General features: G+C 39.9%; 1 protein-coding gene across 2 annotated transcripts in view; it reads right to left on the bottom strand.

Annotated features, from left to right (window-relative positions):
• The window catches only part of ano6 (anoctamin 6), a 174,324-nt gene that overhangs the window by 111,815 nt on the left and 39,967 nt on the right, over positions 1-22,542 (bottom strand). The window contains exons 2-3 of one of the 2 annotated variants that reach the window (XM_059978490.1): positions 21,677-21,756; positions 20,830-20,877 (exon numbers count right to left, since the gene is read on the bottom strand). In XM_059978490.1, the coding sequence (XP_059834473.1) occupies positions 20,830-20,877; positions 21,677-21,756 (128 nt within the window). The remainder of the gene's footprint in view (positions 1-20,829; positions 20,878-21,676; positions 21,757-22,542) is intronic. The other variant, XM_059978491.1, reaches the window with a different exon arrangement.

The raw sequence follows: 22,542 nt of genomic DNA, 5'->3' as shown, positions 1-22,542 counted from the left end.
TCAATCGCAGGACTCTGCAGAGAGTGGTGTGGATAACCCAGCACATCTGTAGATGTGAACTTCCCACTATTCAGGACATTTACAAGGACAGGTGTGTAAAAAGGGCCTGTAGGATAATTGGGGACCCAAGCCATCCCAACCACAATCTATTCCAGCTGCGACCATCTGGGAAACGGTACCACTGCATAAAAGTCAGAACCAACAGGCTCCGGAACAGCTTCTTCCACCAGGCCATCAGACTGATTAACTCACGCTGACTTGAGCATACTCTGTATTACATTGACTGTTCTATTTATCATAAATTTCAATGATTACATATTGCATATTTAGATGGTGATGTAATGTAAAGATTTTTTCTCCTCATGTATGCGAAGGATGTAAGAAATAAAGTCAATTCAATTCAATTCAAAGCGGCTTACAATACTCCAATGCTTTACAAAGCCTTACTATTACATCCTTGCTGTTATATTGTAGTCCTCTTGAGATGAATGCTAACATTGCATTTCCCTTCCTCACCACAGACCCAAGTTGCAAGTTAACCTTTAGTGTTTATCCTACACAAGGACTCCCAAGTCCCTTTCCATGTTTAGAAAATAGTCTATATGACCATGACTGCATGACCATACACCTCCCTACACTATATTCCATCTGCCACTTTCTTGCCCATTCTCCTAATCTATCTAAGTCTTCTGCACACTCCCTGCTTTCTCAGTTCAGCCTGCCCCTCCACCTATCTTTGTACTGTCTGTAAACTTGGCCACAAAGCTATTAATTCTGTCATCCAAATCATGGACATTTACTGTGAAAAGAAGTGGTCCTAATACTGACTGCCGTGGAACACCATTAAACAGACTATTATGCCTCCATCCGGTCAGCCCATCTTCTATCCATGTTAGTATCTTTCCTGTAGTCCAATGGGCTTTTACCTTGCTAAACAGACTCATGTGCGGCACCTTGAAAATCCAAGTTAACAACATTGACCAATTCTCCCTTGTCTATCCTGCCTGTTATTTCCTCAATGCATTCTAACAGATTTGTCAGGTATGATTTCCTCTTAAGGAAACCAAACCAACTTTGGCCTATGTTATCATGTGCCTCCAGTACCCCAAAACCTCATGTTTAATAATAGTCTCCAAGATCTTTCCAACCACTGAAGTCAGGCTAACAGGCAAACACTTTCCTTTCTCTGCCTCCCTTCCTTCTTGAAAGTGTGAAGTAACATTTGCGATTTTCTAATCCTGTGCATCTGTTCCAGAATTTAGTGATTCTTTGAAAGATCATTACTCACAGTAGCGTAGTGGTTAGCACTATGCTTTACAGTACTGGCGACCGGGGTTCAATTCCTGCTGCTGCCTGTTGGGAGCCTGTACGTTCTCCCCATGACCGCATGGTGCTCTGGTTTCCTTCCACAGTCTAAAGTGTCAGTTGTAAGTGACAATTACTAATTCCTGGTCTTTTATCATTCCAAATAAAAGATGAGATAATCGAATCAATTCAAACAAAAAACTTCTTAGTCAAAAAAACAGGGATATTCTGAAATAAATATAAAAATTTTGGTAAAATCATCATTTTGACTATATGGATGCGGCCAGCAAGTGAAAACATAAGTGGGTCCCATCTGCTAAATAAGTACTTCATAGAAACTATCAAGGGAACAAAATTAGCTTTATAAAGATCCTTATATTTTTTAGTGATTGTAACGCCTAGATATCTAAAGGAATCCGTAACTTTAAAAGGAGTATTATCATATATAAAAACAGATTCATTTAAAGGAAACAGTTCACTTTTATTAAAATTAATTTTATATCCTGAAAAATCTCCAAATTCATTAAATAATTTTAGCAAGGCAGGGACAGATTCCTCGGGATTTGATATATAAACCAATAAATGGTCAACATAAAGAGAAATCTTATGAACGGTTTCATTCACAAGAATCCCATGAATATCTTTAGCTTCACGAAGAGCAATAGCAAGTGGTTCTAATATTAAGTTAAATAACAAAGGGCTTAATGGACAACTTTGCCTTGTCCCCCGTGAAAGCTCGAAAAAAAGGGGATCTACTGTTATTAGTAATAACAGTAGCAATAGTAAATGTCACTTACAAAAATTGAAAAAGGGTGGAGGTCTTGCTTTGCCTAATTTAAGAATGTATTACTGGGCTGTTAATGTGCGATATATATCCTTTTGGTTACACTAGGTTGATAGAACGAGCAGCCAATTTGGGTACATTTGGAATTGAAAGCTGTGAAACAGTTTTATTTAACCTTGTTATTGGGAGCTGCTGTACCTATACAATTAGCTAAAGTTGCTAGTTTACATTTATACCCTGTGATTAAGTATTCTTTACAAATTTGGCTCCAGTTCCATAATCTTTTTAATCTTAAAAAATTTAAACTTTATAGTTTAATTTATCGAAATTATTTTTTGAGCCTTCTTTGAGTGATCCAACTTTTTTACTTTGGAAAAACAAAGGTATTAATTCTTTTTTTGGATCTATTTAAAGAAGATAGACTGATGTTTTTTGAACAATTAGTTGATAAATAATCTCTTTCATAGTTATGCTTTTTACAATGCCTTGAAGTTAGACATTTATTACAAAAATACTTCAGTAATTTTCCTTCCATATTGGATGCCGACCTGTCAGGTATTATTACGAGTATGAATCCTTTGATGAAGGGTTCCACTGGAAGAATTTATAATTTATTATTACAATGGGATAAGCGTAATTTATTTAAGATTAAACAAGATCGGGAAAAGGAACTTAATTTGACTTTCATGACAGAGGACTGGACATGGATTCTGAAGTTGGTTAACTGTTCTTGATTTGTGCTTGTCATTCACTAAAGTATTGGTTGGTGGGTTAATTGGTCCTTGTAAGTCGTCCCATGATTAGGCTTGCATTAAATCAGGGGATTGCTGGGTTGCACGGCTCAAAGGGCCAGAAGGGCCTACTCCACACCGTATCTCAATAAATAAATGAAATAATATCTCCACAATCTCTTCAGCCACCTCTTTCAGAACCTTGGGGTGTTGTTCATCTGGTCCAGGTGGCTTATCTACCTTCAGACCTTTCAGCTTCCCAAGCATATTCTCCTCAGTAATAACAACTAGTCTCACTTCAGCCTCCTGACACTCTTGAATTTCTAGCATACTGTTATTGTCTTCCACAGTGCAGACTAATACAAAATACTTTTTCAGTTCATCTGCCATTTTTTAGCTCCCCATTACTACCTCTGCAAGTGTCATTTTCCAGCAGTTCAATATCTCGTCTCACTTCTCTGTTCCTCTTTATACTGTGTATCTGAAGAAACCTTTGATATTCTCTTTTATATTACTGGCTAGCCTGCTTCCATATTCCATCTTTTCTCTCCATATGGCTTTTTTGTTGAAAGCTTCTCAATCCACACACTTCCCATTATTTTTTGCTAATTTTTAATATAATATACATATGTTGCTTTTATGCTGTCTTGACTTCCCTTTCCCGAAGGAAATTTACCCAATTTCCCTCCGGATCAATAATGTATGTCTGTCTGTCTGTCTGTCTGTCTGTTGTCAGCCATGGTTGCCTCACCTCAGTGATTGTAATTTTGTCCCATCATCTGTCTGACCTTTTTCACAGTCTCACCACACACTGCCTCTGTTTGTAAACCAGCTGCCCCACCCTCAGCCCTATCATTCAGGTTCTCAACCCCCTGCCAAATGAATATAAACCCTTCTCAACACTTTTAATGAACTTGCCCAAAAAGATTTTCATTCCTCCCCCACCCCCATTTGGGTGTAACCCATCCTTTGGTACAGGTTGTACCTTCCCCAGAAGAGATCCCAAAGATCCAGAAATCTGAAACTCTGCCCTCTGCACCACTTCCACAGCCACTCTTTCATTGTACCATCATCCTATTCCTGTCCTGTGTAACACACGATACTGGGAGTAATCCAGAAATTACTACCTTGGAGTCCTGCCCTTCAGCCTCTTCCCTAACTCCTAACCCAATCCGCAGGACCTCTTCTTCCTTTCTATTGGTATTGGTGCCGATGTGCACCATGACCTCTGGCTGCTCATCCTCCCTTTAGAAATCCTTCTTCAGCCTCTCTGAGACATTCTGGACCCTAGCACCTGGGAGTCAATACACCATCTTGGTATCTTTTTCACAGCCACAGAATCTCTTGTCTGCCCCGCTATCGAGTCCCCTACCTCTATTGCTCTGTCTAGCTTTACCCTTCCTTGCTGAGCCTCAGGCTGGCCAAGGCCACTGGCCTGGCTGCTGCTGGTGTCCTGTTAGGTTATCCCCCCAGCTCCCCCCTCCCCAGCAGTAACCTAAGGGGTGTACAAGTTGCTGAGGGGAATGGCCACAGGGGAAGACTGACTGCACTGGCTGCTTACTCCCCCTACTTCTCCTGGTGGTCCACCATCTACTATCAGAAGCCTGCAGCTTGGGTGTGAACGTTTCAGTAAAAGTCTCATTAACAAGGTTTTCGCCCTCCCGGATGGTCCAGGGTGCATCCACCTCCCTCCATCTCCAGTTGCCTGAACTTGTCAGCCAAGAGCTGCAGTTGGATAGATCCAACTCAGCCAGATCCTACATGGGCACCATCCACCCCAACATCAGAAGAGTCTTCAAACAGCGATCCTCAAAAAGGTGGCATCCATCGCTAAGGCCCCCACCACACAAGTCATGTTCCCTTTTCATTACTACCATCAGAGAGGAGGCACAGGTGCCTGAAGACACACATTCAATGTTTTAAGAGCCATTTCTTTCCCTCCACCATCAGATTTCTAAGCAGTCCTTGAACCTGTGAACACTGTCTCACTATTTTTGCTTTCTTTCTGCACTACTTATTTTTTTGTATAAAGTAGATTCCAGTTAATTAGGACACTTTAACCCAATTAAGCAGCTGTTCCAATTAGCCACAGCTTCATGGAAATAGTTAAAAAGTAAAACTACCATTTAACCAAGTAACATATTATGTACTTTATTGAAATACAGAACAACTCATACTAATACTATGCTACTAATACTACCACAGTACTATAAAACTCCATTAGTTTGTAACAGTTATTGACCTGGAATTCATCAGTGTATGCTACCATGTTCTTTTCATTGACTGTAAATCGGTGCAGATAATGGACTGTCTTTGTTCAATGCTCTTGATGATTGCAACCTCCAAACCTTTACTTTCATTGTAACATTCAAGTTAATTTTCAATACCTTCAAATTCTTCATAGTTCCTAACTTGAAGTAGAGAAATTGTTTCATTTTGAAACAATTGAACAAATGAAACAATTCAAAATGAACAATTGTTTCATTTCAGAAGTGTGGCCTATGGTTAGGCCACACTTAGACCCCCTCCAGTTCGCATATCAGCCCCGACTAGGAGTTGAGGATGCCATCATCTAACTGCTGAACCGTGTCTACGCCCACCTGGACAAGCCGGCGAGCACTGTGAGGGTCATGTGTTTTGACTTCTCCAGTGCGTTCAACACCATCCGCCCTGCTCTGCTGGGTGAGAAGCTGACAGTGATGCAGGTGGATGCTTCCCTGGTGTCATGGATTATCGATTACCTGACTGGCAGACCTCAGTATGTGCACTTGCAACACTGTGTATCAGAGAGTGGTCAGCAGCACTGGGGCTCCACAGGGGACTGTCCTGTCTCCCTTTCTCTTCACCATCTACACCTCAGACTTCAGCTACAACAGAGTCTTGCCATCTTCAGAAGTTTTCTGATGACTCTGCCATAGTTGGATGCATCAGCAAGGGAGATGAGGTAGAGTACAGGGCTACGGTGGGAAACTTTGTCACATGGTGTGAGCAGTATCATCTGCAGCTTAATGTGAAAAAGACTAAGGAGCTGGTGGTGGACCTGAGGAGAGCTAAGGCACTGGTGACCCCTGTCTCCATCCAAGGGGTCAGTGTGGACATGGTGGAGGATTACAAATACCTGGGGATATGAATTAACAATAAACTGGACTGGTCAAAGAACACCGAGGCTGTCTACAAGAAGGGGCAGAGCCGCCTCTATTTCCTGAGGAGACTGAGGTCCTTTAACATCTGCCGGACGATGCTGAGGATGTTCTGAGAGTCTGTGGTGGCCATTGCTATCATGTTTGCTGTTGTGCGCTGGGGCAGAAGGCTGAGGGTAGCAGACACCAACAGAATCAACAAACTCACTGGTAAGGCCAGTGATGATGTGGGGGTGGAACTGGACTCTCTGACGGTGGTGTCTGAAAAGAGGATGCTGTCCAAGTTGCATGCCATCTTGGACAATGACTCACATCCACTCCATAATGTACTGGTTAGGCAAAAGAGTACATTCAGCCAGAGACTCATTCCACGGAGATGTAACACTGAGCGACACAGGAAGTCATTCCTATCTGTGGCCATCAAACTTTACAATTTCTCCCTTGGACTGTCAGACATTCTGAGCCAATAGGCTGGTCCTGGACTTATTTCCACTTGGCATGATTAGCTTATTATTATTTAATTATTTATGGGTTTATATTGCTATATTTCTTCACTATTCTTGGTATGGCTGTAATGAAACCCAATTTCCCTTGGGATGAATAAAGTATGTCTGTCTGCTTGTCTTTTCACCGACGGCCATTTCTGGCATCTCCAAGCCTAAATGCTTGAAACAGCAGTGAGCAAGACAGTTCTGAATTGTCTTACTGCTTATTTCTCACCAACTATCAGTGACAAAAACCACGGCTTTTGACCACAAACACTCACAACTGATGCTACTTAAATCTGTTCTCTCTAAGCATGGTGTAGTGTCTGATGGCCACACAGGTGCACACAACTGATGCTAGTTAGACACTGTCTGGCAATAGTCTCCTGTCCCAATAACATGGCATGGTGTCCCAAATAAAAGAAGGAAATCAGGACTATTTTCTTGATTAGTTTTTGTTCAAAATTAGAATATAGAACATAGAAATCTACAGCACATTACAGGCCCTTCGGCCCACAATGTTGTGCCGACAATGCAAACTGCTCTAGAAATTGCCTAGGATTTCCTTACCACATAGCCCTCTATTTTTCTAAGCTACAAGTACCTATCTAAGAGGCTTTTAAAAGACCCTATTGTATCCGCTTCTATCAACGCCCCCGGCAGTGCATTCCACGCACCCACCACTCTCTGTGTGAAAAACTTACCCCTGGCATCCCCTCGGTATCAATTTCCAAGCACCTTAAAACTATGCCCTCTCGTGTTAGCCATTACAGCCCTGGGAAACAACCTCTATCAGTCCCCCTCATCATCTTATACACCTCTATCAGATCACCTCTCTTCCTCCGTCGCTCCAAGAAGAAAAGGCCAAGTTCACTCAAACTATTCTCATAATCCTCCAATCCAGGTAACATCCTTGTAAATCTCCTCTGCACTCTCTCTCTATTGTATCCACATCCTTCCCGTAGTGAGCTGACCAGAACGGAACACAGCACTCCAAGTGGGGTCTGACCAGGGTCCCAGATAAACAGCTGCCCAGATTCAACGATGACTCAACTGACCAAAACCCATAGTACGCATTTCTTATTGGAACCTGTAGTATATTTTATGTATTGCGCTGAACTGCTAGCACAAGACAACAACAAACAACATTTAACATCAGTAATTAATGTGACCTACTCTAACTAAACTAATTACAGCTGCTGGCACCCCCCACAGATTTGTTAAACATGTCTGCGATGCCCTCAGCTCCACTAATGATTGTTCCAAAGTTGAGGATATGTATTCGACCCTATATTAGCAATTAGCAAACATATAATCTTTAAGTGATAAAGCTATGTGAAATCGAGCGTAATTGAGAGGTCAACAAAAGTTAAGACAACTGTCATCCCCAGTACTAAGCACGGACATGTAACTAAACCCTACACTTTTACCACACCCCCACCCACGTGACTAGTTACCATAATAAACACACAACTTAGAATACAATGCAGACAAAAAAGCCGCTTGCCTCCTACAGTAATGTATGGGGAATATGTATGTTCACGTGCCCTTAATAACTAGTTTGAAGAAATTTTACTCTAATCTTACTATCAGTATATCCAATGAACAGACAACAAAAATGATACTAGGCCTTTAACACAGGAAAATGTCCAGTGGCATTTCACAGATGTATATAGAGAACAATAAAATCCACACCCAAGCTACATATTAAGGGAGAAAATGAAGAGGTTGTTCAGAATAAAACTTTGTGGATGTCCTACAGGAGGAATAATGAGGCGGGCTGGAGGGTGGAATTAAAAAGCTTCACATAAAAATCTGGAGGAATGGAGCAACTGAGGCAGGAGTAAAGAGTTTCAGGCTGTGATACATCATTTGGAAGAGTGTCGGCCCAAAATGTCAACTTTTTGTTCCTTTGTACAGATGCTGCCTCACCTGCTGAGTTCCTCCTGCATTTTGTGTGTGTTTCTCTGGATTTCCAGAACCTGCAGGATCCCTTGTCATCATAATTAAAGAGTCTAGGGTTTTGACAGCAGAATGCATTGTTCACCAAGGATAATCTGGAGGCCAAATCAAGGATAATTTGGAGACAGCATGCCTGTAAAGAGTGGGTAAATAGAGGAATTTATCTATTTATATTTATTTATTGAGATACAGCTCAGAATTGGCCCTTTGAGCCACACCCCCCAGCAATCCCCCGATTTAATCCTAGCCTAACCATGAGACAATTTTAAAATGACCAATTAATTTACCAACCTGTACGTCTTTGGACTGTGGGAGGAAACCAGAGCACCTGTTATTATGGGGAGAATGTACAAACACCTCACGGGCAGTGGCAGGAATTGAACCCAGGGAACGCCACCACACCACTGTGCATCTAAGCTGGAGGATGGGAGGTCAGGGAGAGATCTGAAAACAATGATGGGAATTTAAAAATTGTTTCATGGGAGTAACTTGAAACAGATTCAGCAAACACTGAGTCCTAGAAAGGGTGGTTATCCTGGAGTGGCTTGGAGTGGCAGATTATCAATGCTGCAGATGAGGGTTTTAACAGAGATTAGCTGAAGTAGATTGGAAGATGGAGAAGCAAAAGTGTTGTTTTCACAATTTCTCTTAATCCACATGATCACAGCGAGAATACAAGCCATGTTCTTAAGTACACGGATTCATTAACTTGATTGATGGAAAAATTAAAAAGTCCATATTTCTAAACAAAATCTATATCAGCAATAAAGTGAAGACATGCTAAGTTCCACAGTTCACGTGATAGGTTCTTTCTCAGATTTCATTATGGTATAAATGGAGGAAGTTTGGCCCATCGAGTCTACGCTGGCTCATAATCCCATTCCTCAATATTTTCTCATCTGTAACTTCCATCAGATTCCATTACTCAGCTACACTAGGGACAATTTACAGTTGTCAAATAATCTAACAACCTGCAGATCATTGAAGGTGGGAGGAAATCTGCATGATCACTGGGAGAATGCAGATAGCACCAGAAGGACAAAGCACAAAGCAACATGTAAACTAAGCTGGTTTTGCTTAAAGCAGTTCTTCATTCGTGCTTACTGCTAGGCACAAACTACTTTCCTAAACACATATCCTCATGAACCCGACGGAAGGAAAAATTAAAATAGTACCCAAAATTAATAAATAATTACAGAAGTCTTTATGGTTAGGTTGAGCTGTTCTCTGATCTTGACAATAAATTTGCAGACGTTTCATCACTGTACAAGGAGACATCATCAGTGCACTGTTCATTTGTGGAGTGTCCTCCAAATCCACAGCCTTCATATACTTATCAACCAGCTGATTGGTCGTCATTATGGAAGCTCGGTTGTGATATAGGGAGGGGTCTCATTGCTGATGGGTTGTGGGGTGAACGCCATGCATTGTGGTCAGGAATTTTGCCTGCATTGGCTTATAAATAGGATTGAGGTCTACATGTCTGTTTGAAGTAAACTGCACTTCTGGGAATTCTCTCGCATGCTGTGTGCCTGCTTGTGCCGTGATTTTCACTGATGTCAGTCAAGTTTGTGCCCCTCTCAATCTTACTAGGTGGAGACAAGGCAGAGTTGGTCATGTCACATAACGGTCAGTTGATGTTCATGGATCCTGTTTCTCCCAGTTTATAAATGATGGGCAGACTGCTCTAAGAAAACAGAATTTCAGTCATGCATAACCCAACAGCTATATTGAGGAGATTACTCTGCAGACCAAATGAACAAACCCATCTACTGGACAAAATCAATGTGCTCTACAAAATCCAATGCAGAAACTGCAGCAAATATTACATCGGCCAAACTGTTACAAAATTATCCACAAGGTTTCATGAACATCAACTGGTTGTTAAGCGGCATGACCAACCCGACTGGCTATCAGTGAAAGTCACGGCACAAGCAAACAATGGGCATGCAGAAGAAGTCCCAGAAGCATGGTTTTCCACGAACAATTCTGTAAACAGTCATGTAGAATTCAATCCTATTTATAAGCCAATGTGGGCAAAATTCCAAACCACAACGCATGAAGTTCAATCACAACCAATCAGCAATGAGACTTACTCTGTACATCATAATTGAGTTTCCGTAATGATACCAATCAGCTGATTGATATATGAAGGCTAAGCATTCAGTGAACACACCACAAATGAACAACACTATGATGATATCTCCTTATATAGTGACGAAACATTTTCAAATGGATTGCGAAGATTAGAGAACAACTCAGCTCAACTATCAACCACCCAAGCTACACATTTTCCCGTTATTTCCAAGAATTCTTTATTTAATGAGTTCTTCAAATGCCCCAGTAATGTGTGTGGAAATATCACTAAATATACGTACAATGTTGACTAATTTATACAAAGATGGGTTAATAACACAACAAGGACTTTTTTAGTTAAACAGAACTTCAAAACATAATTTTCTTCCAAATTCCGAATACTTATAGAGCACTAGTAAGTAAGCTGATGGAATGAATGGTTCATTAATGCTAAGAAAGGCTTTCAAAACAAAATTTAAAGTATTGGTTGATATCTTATTGTTAAATGTAACTTTATCCTTGTAATTTTCCACAAAGTAAACCAAATTGTAAGCCTTTATTAGATTTAATTTTGTTTAAATAGAAGTGTTTCTCTGTGCTTTCTGAAGCTCATTTAAAGTAAATTGGATATGATAAAGTTCAAAATAAATTTATTACAAAAGTACATATATGTCATCAAATACTAACTACCCCGAGATTCACTTCGTTGCAGGCATTCATAATAGAACAAAGAAATACAGTAGATTCAAAGACAGATGGCACACAAAGATTGACAAACACCAATGGGCAAAAGTAGACTGCAAGTACAAAATAATAACAAAAAAATGAATACATAGATAAACAAACAAATACATAAATAATAGTGAGGATATGGCTTGTAGAGTCCTTGAAAGTGAGTCCCAAAGTTGTGGAGTCAGTTCAGTGTTGAGGTGAGTGAAGTTACCCACCCTGGTTCAGGCCTGATGGTTGAGGGGTAATAACTGTTCCTGAACCTGGTGGTATGGAACTTAAGGCTCCTGTACCTTCTGCCTGATGGCAGCACCAAGAAGAGAGCATGGCTTATCCTATCACTCATCTATACATTAGAAGCTATTTACAGCCAATTAAGCTACTAACTTGTATGTCTATGGGCTATGAGAAGAATCCAGAGCTCACAGAGAGACACAGTCACAGGGAGAACAGAGAAACTCTACACATTGCAGCACAGAACAAAAGGCTTAGCAGAAGAGGGAATCTTTACTAGAAAAGCAGAAACTCTAGTTTGACTTCTTCCACCGTCCATATATCTTCAGAAAGGGTCTTGTTGGAAATCAACTAACCATCTTTGGGGTAGAATTGCTCACCACTCACTCTCACTCATCGTATATTCACCTCACTGCATTCACCTGCTAACTGTAAAGTGTACATTACAGCAGGTCACTTAGAAAAGACTAGAAAACTAAAAGCGTCTACTTGTATTAAACACAGACGGTTATAGTGTTGGGTATGTCACTAATGGCTCGCAGGATGGAGATACGTCTCCACCAAAGGAAGTGGAGTGAATAAATCAAGGACAGTGGAAGCAGATAAACCAATTGCCTTTGTTCTTGCCATGGGCTTGGAGGTTGGGGGCTGTCATTTTGTGAAGCTGCTCTGTAACTTCCACCTTGTGAACTATTTGTGTACTGATTCTTGCTCTGGGGTAATCTAATCAGAGCAACTGAATGTGGACACAAGAAGTTTCTGCTGTTGACCTGCTGAACCCAAGGGCATGTGCTGTCACGAGAGGCCGGGCAAACTTGGGTTCTTTTCTCTGGAGCGTCTCAGGCTGAGGGGAGAGCAGATAGAGGTTTATAAGATTATGAGAGGCATGGATAGAGTAGACAGAGAATATCTAGTTCCCAGGGTTGAGATGTCTAATACCAGAGGGCGTGCATTGAAAGTGCGAAGGGGTAGGTTTAAGGGGCACGTGAGTTTTTTTTGCACAGACAGTCACAGATGCCTGAAATGTGCTACCTGGTGTGGTGGTAGAGGAAAATACATTGGAATTCATTAGAGAGGCATTTAGATAGTTCACGGATGAAAGGACGACAGAGGGATATGGTCATGGTGTGCAGGTAGGAGGGATTAGTGTTTTGGGGCTTTTGATTTGCTTTTTAGCTGGTTCAGCACAACATTGTGGGCCGAATGGCCTGTTCCTGTGCTGTACTGTTCTGTGTTCTCTCTGATCATTATTACTAGGAGGTGATCCTTGTAACAGCCTCTTGGTTGACATGGACCCGTTGGGCCAAAGAGCCCGTTTCGGCGTTGTATTACTCAAAGTTTCTACAACAACAAGGAGAGTCAGAATTGAATGTAGATCACTTCAGTTGTGAGGCAGCAGGTTCACCAGCTGTGGCGTTGTTCTGACTCAGAACCCGCCTCTCTCAAACCACAGGCTGAATGCAGTTTCAGCAGTCCACTTAATGTGTTAATAGGAATTTAGTATTGCTGAGGAGGCTACGTTCTTAAACTTAGTTTAAACTTAAACTTAGAATTAAGTTCTTAATTCGACATGCAAAGGAATGCGTACCCTGAGAGCCATTTCTTTCCCTGCGTTAACATTGTGGGTAGATCAGTCACAGCTAGTTGTCACCAGATGCTTCCTGTCTGCCACATTGTGGGTTTAAGATGTCATTTAGTGACTAAGTGGGCACTGTGCACTCAAATTTTTTGATGACTGTGGCAGGGAATTAAATAAACAAAATAACTTACAAATAATGTGGTTGAAATACACTATGAGTTAAATATTACCTTTTCTTTGAGAATGTTGCACTCAACTAAATATTAAATTGTACATTTACGTAGGTAATGGCCCACAACACTAAAAATGTTTTAAAAATTTCTTTAGAAGGCAATGGCTATAACCAAAAAAAGCAACATGAAAGGTTCCAGAGATGTGGTCAGCATCTACAGAAAGGAATAAAATGTTGCCGTGTGGCCCAAGACCCTTCATCAGCACATGCACTTGCTCATGAATCCTCACCACTCACAATGAGGAGCTCCAACGAAGTTAGAAACAGATGAACTGACAGCATGAAACAAGGATAAAATGCTTCTGTCATTGGGTGAGTTACATCTTGTATATACTGTATGACCAGCAATATCCAAACTTTGAAAATAATTCCTCTCACAATATTTAAACAGGCAAGATTTTCTGATGTTGATGATCTTAAAGTCGATGCTACAACTAATCTAAAAAAATTTTGAAGATTCAAAGTGCACTTAGCATCGAAGTACATTTGCAGTATACAACCCTGAGATTCGTCTTCCCACAGACACAAAGAAACACTGTTCAGAGAAAAAAGACATCAAGCCCTTCACCATGTGAAAAAAAAGATTGTGTAAATGGTTAAAAAACTGAGTGAAAAACACAGAATAAAAAACACAAAATCGAAAGAGTTCAGGCATATTCAGTACGTTTCAGTTCAGTTCAATCTAGCGCTGTGTTGGTCATTATCTGCAGGCCACCACGATCAAAATTGGACAAAATAGCAACAAGATCAATGTAGCGACCAGAAACCAGGAACACAGTGAACCAGACAACATTAACATTTATATTAATAACAATGCATTTGATTTCATAGTATCAAAGCAAGGCTTACAAATACAAAGTTGATCTGTGTCCAGCATCACTTGAAATTACATACAGTTCACAGTCAAGTGTCATTTTAATTTTGCTCTTTTTTCATTTTATTTTTCAAAAAAATTGATTGACAATATTTAGTGATTCAATGTATAAATGATTCAACAAAACGGTACATTAGGGTGATTATTAAAAGTGATATGAAAGGAGATAAGGCCAGATCTAACACTGTCTCAACTTTTCTGCTTTAATTAGTCTTCATTGCATTCTTTCCAAATCAGGAATGTCCAACCTTTGGTCTTAGTGGCCCATTTTTAGGTGGGGCAGTATGAGCTTAAATGATTGCCTGGGCTGCAGTCATTTGACATGGTATCGATTCAGTGACGTTAACACACACAAAATACTGGAGAATCTCAGCAGGTCAGGTAGCCTCAATGGAGAGGAGTAAACAGACGATGTTTTGGGTCAAGATCCTTCATCAGAAATGGAAAGGAAGAGGAAGAAGACAGAAGAAGGTAGGGGCAAGTAGCGGGCAAGCAGTAAAATTTTATGGGGAGAAGGTGAGACTGTGGCTGAGAGGGAAATGGATCAGCCATGATGAAAAAGTGGGGCAGACTCAATCGGCCAAATGGTCTAATTCTGCTCCTATATCTTATGTTAGTCTGGCAGGTGAAAGGTGACAGGTGAAGCCAGGGGTGGGGTTAAGTGGGTGGTGGAAGGGGATGAAGTAAGAAGCTGGGAGGTGATATGTGTAAAGGACTAAAGATGAAGGAGGGCAGCATGGACTATGGGAGAAAGGGAAGGAGGATGAGAACCTGAGTGAGGTGATATCAAACTACGCACACAGCTCATTTGTGCAAAATGTAATTAAAAGAAGAAAATAGAAGCAGATCCTAACCAGTTATGGAATAGCTGCTGGGGTGCCCAAGGCATCTATCTTCTTCAGCTTTTCATCATTACTGAATGACTTAAAAACCAACTGACTCATAGTCCAAGGTTCTGTTCCTCTTTCTGAGTATTATTCCATATCCTCTTGCTGATCCTGCACCTCCTCACCCCTCTAAACATCTGTGTGACATAGATCTCTCTTTGATGAGCACCCCACCCCCACCCCTGCCATGACCTTTGAAATCAAAATAATGGAGTAAGGTCAGAGAAGAATGGCACTCTTTACTGTTCAACACTCTGGTAGAACTTCCTTTTAGAACTGTTCCCCATTCAGTGGGAGAAACCAAGAACTGCCACAGAGAGACCATATCTTAGGCTGTGAAAACAAGCCAGTCATAATTATATTTAGTTGTTAAATTGTCTAAGATAAGGGTTGCCAGGTAACATAAACATTTTGCATACTGTTAGCCAAGTGTGTTCCATTTTGACTCTTTCTATACCACACGGTTTCATAGAGGCAACAGACTAGTTTTAACTGGCCTTATCAAAATATGAATAATAATAACTTTGTGCTGTTAATTTGCATGTAGTTTGTGACCACTTCACCAGTTTATTGATGGTGTAATAACATTTTGCAATAGTAATTAAGGAATTAAGTTAATGCTGCATGGTAGAATCAACAGAAATAACCGGTCTTAGCATACACATGTTTAGACTCACATATTTGCACTAAACCTGCTTGAAATTTAAATTTTGTTTACTTATTTTAATTAATCATCAGAATGTCTTTATATAGTTTGCTGAAGTATATATCCTGTTTTTGGACAGTGGTACTTTTTGAAGAATACAAGGCCAATTCTCTTTTCGTTCCATGATCTTGTGGTTTATCATTATGACTAAAAGGGTGATATTTATAGCAGTGTAGACTTCAGTCAAACTTCTATCAGCTACAGACAGTTACCCCCAGGGAAAGAGAAACTATGGCTGGAGTAATCTTCAGAATATTTTGTGATGTAGTATAGTTGTGTGTTTTTTTTCTCTGTGTTGTTTTTTACATAGTTCAGTCTAGTTTTAATACTGTACTGTGTCATGTAACACCATGGTCCTGAAAAACGTTGTCTTATTTTTACTATGCACTGTACCAGCAGTTATGGTCGAAATGACAATAAAAGTGACTTGAGTTGATTTGAACTAATTTACCGTAAAAGGTGATGTATGCTTTTAATGCATTCTTTATACTTGAGTTGTTAATCCCATGGCAATTTATTAGGTACCTCCTGTACCCGAGTGTATGTCTGTGGTCTTCTGCTGCTGGGTATGACGTGTTGTACATTCAGAGATGCTCACACAACTGTTGTAACATGTGGTTATCTGAGTTACGGTCACCTTCCTGTCAGCTTGAATCAATCTGGCCGTTCTCCTCTGGTCTCCCTCATTAACAAGGCATTTTCACCCACAGAACTGCCACTTGCTGGATGTTTTTTGTTTTATTTTTTGCCCTGTTCTCTACTAACTCCAGAGACTGTTGTGTGTGAAAATCCCAGATCATCAGCAATTTCTGAGATACTCAAACCACCCCATCTGGCACCAACAATCACTGCATGGTCAAAGTCAATTAGATCACATTTCTTCTTCCATTCTGATGTTTGGTCTGAACAACAACTGAACCTCTTCAGCATGTCCGCATGCTTTATTGCATTGAGTTGCTGCCACATGATTGGCTGATTAGATATTTGCATTGAGAAGCAGGTGTATGGCTGGGCCTAATGAAATGGCTACTGAGTGACATTGTTAGTCAGATTCACACGATGCAATTTTTTCATGTTGTCCACTGTCAATATTTTATACACTGCATCCAATTTAATGCATTAATTTCTTAACTATTTGAAGATATTCTAGATCAATATTTCTGATCAAGTATCAACCCATGACCATCTCACTGAAATGAACCATTGTTTACTGCCCATTGTATAGCACCATACATCTGGGACTGATGATGCACAAATATGCTTACCCTGGGGGAATCTGTTTTGTTAATAGAGGCAAAGCTAAATTTAGTCACAATTATTGAGCAAAAGAAAGGTTTCTGTATCTGTGAGAGAACTCAGCAACAGGCTTGTCACAGATACCAATAATAAATGTCAGTCACGTGAATTATGAATCATTTTGTGTGCTGTAGTGATGTAAATTTTAACTCCAAGTCTCCTGCACAAGTTTGAACTTGAAATGCTACGTATTGATGACAATGTAAGCCTTCCTTCTGTTTCTTTGACTGGGATCCCTCATAAGACTGGAGAACTCCCACGTGTGTCAGATCCACCAATGAATTTCCAATGTTTCTGTTAGTTACACATGGGAAATTAACCATTTTAAGTTGAGCTTTGCTGCCAGGAAGCTGTTTTAACAGGAAGAGAATATTAAGTAAGCTGCCTTAATAAGGAAAACAACTGTAACTAAATTAGGCCTTTGCAAATGCAGGCGATGGGTGTAATTGCATAATCAGTTTTACACCTCTCCCAACGTTCTATAAATGCTAGCCACTAAAATAACATTCCTCTTATTCCTAAATGTTCAGCATGCATCTGAATGCGAAAACAACGTGCCATTTCCTCTTTGGAAATCGAAACCTGCTAAAAGTATCTAGGTTTTACGCAGACAGAATGTGTGAGCAAACAGTGATCTGGTTCACATGGGGAGTCATAGGGAATGTCTGCTTCCCCACCACCCCCGGCAGATTACTTTGCTTTGTGAATGAACTGCTTGTTGTTTATTGTGTGCAAGTGATGCCCCAACTCCCATGAAGTAGACTTTATAAACTGAAGGCAAGGATGAGATCACAGGCAGCTTTTTGTCAGCGCTGTTGATGGACATTGATGACTCTCAAAATGAGTTTATGTGTTTGTTTGTTTGTTTATTTATGTATGTATGTACAGGTATGTAGTGGGATACAGCTTGGAATAGGCCCTTCCAGCCCTTCAAACCTCGCCGCCCAGCAATCCCCCAGTTTAATCTTGGCCTAATCAGGGACAATTTACAATGACCTACCAATTCGTATGTTTTTGGATTGCGAGAGGAAGCCGGAGCAATCGCTGGCCACGTGGTCATAGGGTATCAACTCCTTACAGGCTACGGCAGGAATTGAACCACTGGTCGCCCGTACTGCAAATGTGTCGTGCTAACTGCTATGCCCCAGTTCTAGCTGAGTCCATGGCACCTTAAAGATTTTAAAGATTAAATCAGTTCTTATGGTAAGGCTGGAAAGGGTGCTTGAGTAACAAATATAATCACCCAGGGACACAATTGAAAGATTGAAGGAGATCACAACGTTAGCTCATGATAAGGGGTAACTTGTATGTTGTCAAGAAGGCAAATGAACTAATATTTTCACAATTGCTTCCAAATCAATAATGAAAGCATGTTTCAGTCCTTTGAAGGATCCTCCCTTCTAAAAAAAAGTATTGGCAAGGCTCCTGTTCTTAGTCACTGGGATTGTGGGCACAGAAAAACAAATTAATAGTACAAAACATTTAAAATGTTTTCCAATTTCTCTCTGCTTTTAATAGTCAAAATAGGCATAATCATCTTGGCAAACCTTTTATCATACAATGAGTTGTTTAATGAATTACCCTATGGCCAAACAGAAAATTTAAATACACTTGCTCGTCACAGCGAGTTTCCCAGTTGACAGTGAAATTTGTATGCTTTGCATTCAATTTACCTCAGCACTTCTCTTTGATTTTCATTCAATATTTATTTCAGCACTCTGATGTTCACTTGACTTTTCTGTAATGATGCTGAGAGCATTGAACTAGAAGCGGATTTTGAAAATAATATGGCAATTGTTTCAGTGTATATTATCAGGCCCATGTCTCTTCACGTGTTCCAAAGCATTAGCATCAAACCCAATACTTGTGACTGCGTGATTGTGTTTAAAATACCACGCTGCTCACTAAAGTCAGAAGATTAAATTCAGCTGATGATTCAAATCTTTCCAGGATGTATTGCAAATTCCTTAGTAAATTGGTGAAGTGGTCATTTAAAATTTTTTAAATCAAAAATTTAAGCATTGACATAATTTTCATTTATTTCATCATTTGTAAAGGTTTAGAATGTTAACTTAAAAAGATTTTCTAGATGATTACCATAGCAATTGCCAAACACATAAACACTGAATTTAAAATTGTTCCTGGTAATAAGGTAAAACAAGAATCATAATGTACTCAATAAGGTTTGATCAGTATATCCAAGCTCAACTGTAATGTGTGCTTGTTTCTGAAAGGGTTATGAAAAAGACCTGTGAAGACCTTCAAGCAAACTAACTTTCAAGTAACATCCAATATCTGAAGCACTTTAACATCTTTTAACTATGGCTTGTTGTGGTGGGAAAACTAGTATTCTAAAACAGAAACAGTTTCAGTATATACCCATGGGAACTAGTTAGAATTTAAAAATTGGCAACTACAAGTATTTAACAATAAACGTTTGGGAAATTCAAGTCATCAAAAGGGACCTAAGGAAGGATGTCCTGGCATTGAAGAGGGTCCAGAGGAGGATTATAAGAATGATCCCAGGAATGAAAGGGTTAACATTTGAGCATTTGATGGTTCTGAGCCTATACTTGGTACCCATAGATGTATAAGGTGATGAGAGGCATTGATCATGTGGATAGTCAGAGTTTTTCCCAGGGCTGAAATAGCTAACACGAGAGGGCCCAGCTTTAAAGTGCTTGGAAGTAGGTACATAGGAGATGTCAGGAGTTTTTAACGCAGAAAGTGGTGAGTGCGTGGAATGGGCTGACAGTGACTATGGTGGAGGTGGATATGATAGGGTCTTTTAAGGGACACCTAGATTGGTACATGGAACTCAGAAAAATAGAGGGCTATGAAGTAATTTCTAAAGTAAGTACATGTTTGGCACAGCTTTGTGGGCCGAAGGGCCTGTATTGTGTTGTAGGTTTTCTATGTTTCTACTTGCTGGAGCTTAGAAGAATGACAGGGGATCTCATTGATACAGACTGACTATGGAAAGGCTTAACTAGAGCAGACTTTGAGAAGATGTTTCCAGTTGTCTCAAGGACTAGAGGCCAAAGCCTCAGAACAGAAGAATGTGCCTTTGGAACACAGATGAGAAGGAATTTCTTTAGCCAGAGGGTGGTGAATCTGTGGAATTCACTGCAACAGATGGCTGTGGAGGACAAGTCATTGGATATACTTAAAGCAGAGGTTGATAGGTTCTTGATTAGTAAGGGCATCAAAAATCTATGATCTAAAAATTTTGGTTTCCTTTGTTTAAGAATTTTAAGGAGTATAACTTTTGGCAGAATGTCCAAATTAATTGGCGGTTTCTGATCAAGCTTGAAGTTATTTTTTTTGATATAATAATATCATTGTAAAAGGCTGGGGGAGAAAATTGAAGTATTCATAACATGGTCTACAGGATGATCAAACATGTTGGCCATTTTGGGATTCTCTGCAGTAGAACCTGGATCACTGGTACTGTAAAGCGTTGTGCAAGCCACTACCTCACTGCGCCACCCCACAGCTAAGATAATTAAGAGAAGTCTCCTTCTGACCTACATCTCACTTTTTCCTAAGCCATGACTCTTTCTAATTTCAGGATCTATTTAGACTTTTGAACCGAAAGAAAAAGTATTGCAAACTCACAGAAAGTAATCTTCACAGTTTCCTGTTAGACCTTATGCAGAATAAAGCTTGTGCAGAGCAAGCATCTTCAATATGTTCAGTGTTAAATATTGTTTGGCAACTACTTAGTGTACAAGTCGAATTTTTAACCAAGAATTCCATTTCCCACAAACTTCCACAGGAATGCACCTGTGCATGCAGTACTATCTTACCCCATATGCAGAACCAACTAAACAAGTGGACTCTTTATGAACTGGACCCTGTTAATGGTACAGGAGAAAGGGTTACACATATTCAATCATACATTTATGCACTGCTTATTGAGAAGTGACATCAGTAATCTGCTGTATAGGTGCACATTTTTATTTGATAAACACAACTACAATATAATTATTTTACTAATATCTTCGGTTAGATCTAGATCCTGCATCAGGAAAGATATTGAGAAGAACTGTTAAATTCCATCACTGGTTATAGTCAATGATATTCAATATGTGATTAGATAACTTAAAGACTGCTTACTAAACTATGGGCCTTTAAAACCGGGTATTAAGCAATATGCATCATTTCTTGAAAACTGGATTCTGTTGGGGGGGGGGAGGGGGAGGGGAAGAGAAAGAAAGAAAGAGTGAGACTGAGTCTATTTCCTCCTGAGGTAATATCAAGGAGGAGTGCAGCATATTAACAGAATTCATTCTATCTATTCTTACCTGTCACACAGATTAATAAAAGATGATCAAAAACGGCCTTCCATGGAAATAAAAATGAGAAGAGGACTCCCTGAATTATCAGAGTATTAAAACAGTGGTTTTCACATCATACTTTGCAGTGCTGGTTCTGATCTTGCAAGGGATTATCCCAGTTACCAGAGGCACATAGTGAAATACTGTACTGGGGAAATAATCAATGAGGTATAAAATAACCACAATACCTTTTGAGAAACCAATAAATAATTTAATAATAATACACATTTTATTCCATATGGTCCAACCACTCCCAAAAGAGCTCAATGGAAATCAAAGTCTCCACCGTTTTTCTAGAGCTGCCAAGCTGCCTTACCAGATCAGCTATCTGTTGTTCTTGTTCACACATCGTTCCATAGTTGGGCATGTAACTTTGCACACAAAACTCCTCATCTCCTGAAACAAAAAAAGACACGATTTTACTGATATGCTCAAATCACTGAAAAATCAAATGGCGCTAAATCTGCAAGCAGATTTAAAGACTGAAAGAAGTTTGGTGCTTCAATATTCACAACCACCATGGATTTACATAAACTCAGTGGCCACTTTATTAGGTACATCTGTACACCTGCTTGTTAATGCAGATATCTAATCAGCTAATCGTGTGGCTGCAACTCTGTGCATAAAAGCATGCAGACATGATCAAGAGGTTCAGATGTTGTTCACATCTAACAGCAAAATGGAGAAGAAATGTGATCTGAGTGACTTTGACCATGGAATGCTTGTTGGTGCCAGAGTATCTCAGAAACTGCTGATCTCCTGGGATTCTCATGTCCAACAATCTCTAGAGATTACAGAGTAGTGCATAAAACAAAGCAAAGCATCCAGTGAGTGGCATTCTGTGGGCAAAAACACCTTGTTAATGAGAGTGGTCAGAGGAGAATGGCCAGACAAGTTTAAGCTGACAGGAAGGTGACAGTAACTCAAATAACCACAGGAGGTACCTATGTGTATGAAGATACTTAATGTTCAAAAAGTTCTTTTGAAGTTCAAAAGTAAATTTATTATTAAGTTACATATACAGTATGATATACATCCCTGAGATGCATTTTCTTGTGGGCATACTCAATAAATCTATAGAATAATAACCATAACCGAATCAACGAAAGACTGCCCAAATAGGGTGTTCAGCCAGAGTGCAGAAGACAACAAACTGTGCAAATACAAAAAGAATAAATAATA

This window comes from Hypanus sabinus, chromosome 8 (assembly GCF_030144855.1).
Source record: "Hypanus sabinus isolate sHypSab1 chromosome 8, sHypSab1.hap1, whole genome shotgun sequence".
Taxonomy (NCBI): domain Eukaryota; kingdom Metazoa; phylum Chordata; class Chondrichthyes; order Myliobatiformes; family Dasyatidae; genus Hypanus; species Hypanus sabinus.
Note: the sequence above shows the minus strand (reverse complement) of the source record. Positions and strands in the feature narration are given on the sequence as shown.